The sequence below is a fragment of the Phoxinus phoxinus genome, assembly GCF_949152265.1.
Source record: "Phoxinus phoxinus genome assembly, chromosome: 4".
Classification (NCBI taxonomy): Eukaryota; Metazoa; Chordata; class Actinopteri; order Cypriniformes; family Leuciscidae; genus Phoxinus; species Phoxinus phoxinus.
The window spans coordinates 24,091,425-24,096,306 of record NC_136879.1 but is presented as its reverse complement, the minus strand read 5'-3'; the positions used below and the strand labels follow the sequence as shown (position 1 = coordinate 24,096,306).

At 37.0% G+C, this 4,882-nt stretch overlaps 1 protein-coding gene across 1 annotated transcript; it reads right to left on the bottom strand.

Annotated features, from left to right (window-relative positions):
• Positions 1-3,618: 3,618 nt before the first annotated feature.
• On the bottom strand, positions 3,619-4,596 carry LOC306997506 (olfactory receptor 52E8-like; the record flags this gene model as incomplete). Its single annotated transcript, XM_079610809.1, has 1 exon — positions 3,619-4,596. One exon carries the CDS (start codon positions 4,594-4,596, stop codon positions 3,619-3,621), a length of 978 nt encoding a protein of 325 aa, XP_079466935.1.
• Between the last annotated feature and the right edge of the window lie 286 nt (positions 4,597-4,882).

The following is a 4,882-nucleotide window of genomic DNA, read 5'->3' as shown; positions in this document are numbered from 1 at the left end:
AGGGCGAAACCAGCGAATCGAGGAGAAAGCCTTTCTCTCTTCTCCACGATGTCGGTCAGGTTCACTCCGTGGCGCAGCTCAGTAACCGCCTCAGGGGCCCCACCCCCTGGTTGAGATCCCCCAGCAGATTGGCCTGGTGTACCGGCACCGGCCTGACCCGCTGGCGTATGCTCTGCCATTCAACTGGCAGGGGTGGAGCTCTCAGTCTCGACGCCTGTCCAGACACGAGATAGTTGCAAACATCTCGTCAATGGGCGGCATCGACACATACCCATGCTCTCCTATCACCTCAACATCAGTGAGACTAGCCCGCTGATGTCGGTGGACACAGGCAGAGTATGGGTTCTTCCATGTCCTCTCGATCTCAGTATGAGACCGGGAAGAAAAGAAAGGCTCACCTGAGCTGGTGGTTTTATGACCGGGGAAAAAACGCTCATAGTGAGCGATTTTCCCCCCAAAGTGCAGCCACGGCAGCTGAGCCTGCCCGCGGAGCGTTTCCATAACACCACCAGTTCAGCATACACGGGGCAGGGTGGCTGAGAAGATTCAGGATTTATCCGATTATCACCACCCTCATCAGCCATCTCCTGTTTGTCCGGAAAAGCACTCACTGCTTAAGCCTTGTTTATACTCGACGCGTCCGCACGAGCGCGAAGGTGCGCGCGGCAAAAATGACGTCAATGCGGTGTGGGCGGTCACGCGCGTTGGGTGCGCAAAGGCCCATTTCGCCTGGCGGTGTGCACGGCAGGTTTTGTAACAGCGCACGCCGCTCCACATGTGAAGAAGAACGACTTGGAGCCGAATCTGGCCGAGCACGAACTACTCATCACACCAGCACCCAGTTTGCGCGTCTAAATTAGTTGCTTACATTTAAAAAATGAGCATTCAATATCATAAAAAGCCTTTTTTATGAACAAAGGTCCATGGTTAATACAAATGTACACGAAAGTTAATGAAATGTTTAGTGAAATTAGAAAATATTTAAGAGATCGTTAATTTATTTGTATATACGTACATGTATTCCCATATAGGCTAGCCTACATATTTTGTTCACGTTAATGATTCACGGGCTGTCGCCGGTCAATGTGATTGCCGTGATTTGATTGTGATTTCAGACACCTGAGGCGTTCCCCCAAAGCGTCATTCGACGCAGTGCGAGTTCCCTAGGGAACAGTAAATAAACAAATACATTAATTCTCTGGCATATTCTCTTGAATTGATTTGGCATCTAATAAATAAAGTCCACCATTGTTTATTTTATTTTCTCTTCAATCACAAAAAGGTGTAAGGCTTCTCTTCAGATTTTCTATTTTTTATCGGCCTATCGCTTGGATTATAAAAAATGAATAAAAAAGACATTATGTCATTCTTCCAGCATGCAAATGTCAGATCTGTATGGTTGATATATAAATGCCTCTCTCTCTATATATATATGTATGTATATATTTGTATATGTATGGCCCCATAGCAATGGGATTCTTGTTTGTTTGACAATTCTTCCTTTAATAGAAACTCACATTGAATCGTGTGTTTGTGAGAGAACACTGTCAAAAAAACAAAACAAAGTTCAATGCTGTAATGATGTGCCCTATCCTTAGAGAATACTGAGGGGTTATGTTTCTTTATGGCTTCATCCACAAAAAAAGGTTTCAGCTCATCAAGAAGAAAAAACAGACTTTGGGGAAACAAGACTCATTAGTGTGTTAGATCGGGTTGGCTTGATTGGCAGCTTAAGCCATTCACTCATTCCCCGCTATTCATTGTAAATCAAGCATTACAGCAAAAAGAATCAGTGATTTTCACAATAATACTGAACAAAGAGTATGGAATTAAGTATTTTTATGTATAATCAAGAGTATTTATTTTTTATTGTTTTAATGTTTACATTATTAAACCACCATGTATACACATTCCAATTTCATGAAGTGGCCCTCCAAAGTAGGCCTACTTTATAGTTTATATTTTCATTAATACTGTCCAAAGATGTAGCACTATTGTTTAGCTTAAAATGCCATCTTAAAAACAAGCATGGGGAATGTGCATACTGGTAATTGTATTAAATCATTAGTTGAATGATGTTTAGGGATGTTTGATCTGGAGAATTCCAAATAATCTCCATGGATAATTTATTAAGAGAATCTCCAGACCTTAGGTCCAATTCCATTCCCCCCCCCCACCACCCCAATGGGAGTATTTCATCATGGAATGGATAAACACCTTTGTGTGATTTATTTTTCAACAAAAAACGTGACAAATGTGAAAAAACATCATTTTTTTTTATTTTAAATGAAAAAAAAAAAAAACATGTAAACCATGAATGATTTCACGTTTTTTAATTACATGTTATCAAAAGCTATTTATAAATTATATTAAGTATGTTTAATCCAAGGGAGAAAACAAAAAGTGTTCTAGGCTACTATTAGTCTTCTAGCCTTCTGTAGCCTTTTTATGAATAGTTTATTTTCATTAATATTAGTATTATACATTTACATTTTACCCCTCTATCTGCCTTGTCGTAAAATATATTGTGGCCTCTATTTGGGTTTTACATAAAAAAGCAGCATGTTGTGTCAATATGGTACTTTTATTTTTTATTGCCATGGCAAATTGTAGCAAAAAATGACAGTGCTCTAACAACAGTTGTTAACTGAATACACAATTAACAATTGACATTGAACATGATATAGATGTAATGAAGACCAAGTTCTAGTGAAATATTTTCTAATTTTTTTTATGACTTTACACCCATTATTGTGTGTATTGTGAGTGGCAGTTTCTCTCTGCAGATGATGAGGTTGTGTGATGTGACAGCATCTAAAATACACAATTGGGTTTATAGTTACAGTGTGTCTCTTCCATTTGTTTATGTAAAAACAATTAGGTTTATGCAGGCCAAAATTAGCAAAAATGGACGGTATGTGAGCCCTCTACAAAGTTAAAAGGTAAAAAGTGATATAAAGTCAGAATAGCTTTAATGTTTTTTTTGTGACTGGGTATGTTTATGCATAAAATATATATATTTTTTTAAATCTAACAATATGGATCATAATTTCAATATTACTCAGTGGACAAGACAAGACAAGACAAGACAAGAGTTCAGTAAAAAAGTCAGTAATGAGGTGGCTTTGAAAGTTACAGATTTGAAAAAGAAAAAGGCGGTGGAAAAAATAGCCCTAAACTCTAACACAAAGAACCATTTCAGAATATAAAGGGTTGTTCATAACGATATGGTTGTAAATAGCTGTTACTTCGTGCAAAGAACCTTTAAAGAATCATCTGTTTTTTTAGATTGAAGGATATGAAAAAGAGTAGCAGCTTTATTATATCACATATACTATACACTTTATAGGTTATTCATTTATTTCAATGTGACAGAACAATACAGCATGTACAGTAGCACACATATACATATGAAACAGACAAATTAATGTTAATCATACCAGCATAGTGATGGTACAAATCAGCATGACAAAAACACGACATGCCCTACTTGCAGACATTATTTTTTCTTTTTAATTTCATAAAGGTTTGCTGTACCTCAACAAGATGAATACAAAATGAACACAATAAACATCAACTTTATTTAAACTCTTATTTAAACATTTAAACTTTTTGCAATCAATCTGAAAGACTGTGGGCAATGGATGCAGACTTCTTTTTAATTAATGTCTGTATAAAGTTCTTAACTTCAGCTGTGTTTAAAACATAAATGATGGGATTTAGCATTGGTGGAACAGCATATGCCAGAGACGTGCTAATGATTCTTACATTGGGAGACAGAGAAAGCATGAGTGCAGCAATGTATGCGCAGATTATGGGAAGGAAACACACTCCAACTAACAACAGGTGAGAAACACAGGTCTTTAGGGCCTTAATACGCCCCTCCCATGTTGTAATTTTACTTAAGGTAAAAAATATACAAAGGTAAGACAGGAAAATTGTCAGCGGAGCAGCAAAATAGACAGCTGTGTTGAGTTTTGCCATAAACGAACTGATGCTATTGTCATTGCATGCCATTCTATATACTGGACCATGGTCACAAAAATAACTCTGTATCTCATTGGACTTGCAGAATGAAAGTCGGGTGACCAAAGACACCGTCGTTGCCACCAGAAAAGTGCTAACAATCCAGCATACTGAGAAAACTGAGCACATGACAGAATTATTTACAATGGCATGATATCTTAGTGGCAAGCAAATAGCAATAAAGCGGTCAAATGCCAAGACAACAAGGCTGACACATTGTATTGTATTAAAGAAGTAAACAAAAAACATGTTGGCCAAACAAGCATTGAAGGAGATGTACTGTGAGTCAAACAGAAATGTCTTCATCATGTTAGGAATCAGTGCATTAGTTTCACCAATATCAGCCAAGGCCAAGTTAAACACCCCAATGTACTTTGGACTGTGCAGGCTCTGGTCAAGATATATAATTAAAAGGACTATAGAGTTTCCAATTACAGAAATAATATAAATGAAAAACAGGAACACATAGTAATAGTTGCTGTTTGGCATTCCTGAAAGTCCACTGATTAAAAAGTATTCAGGATGCATAACAGATATATTTGGGGAAAAACTGGCATTTAAGATACCCATGGAAACTTTTCTTTGAAAATAATAGAAATATAAAAATATCAGAAATAATAAGAGTGTGAAAATATTAAATTTCTCACAGAGTAGCCTATTTTAAATAATGATCTAAACTTTTTCAGTCTATGTAGTGTTCAAACTATCTATAGGCTACACAATAATGAAAGGTTCCTATACAAATTCAGATTTTTTTTGCACTGAAGCCACTTAACTTGTTGCTTGGACACTAAGTTAAATATGCAGGCTAGAAATTTGAAATTTAATGACGCTTCAAGGCCTTTTTTTTTATTTA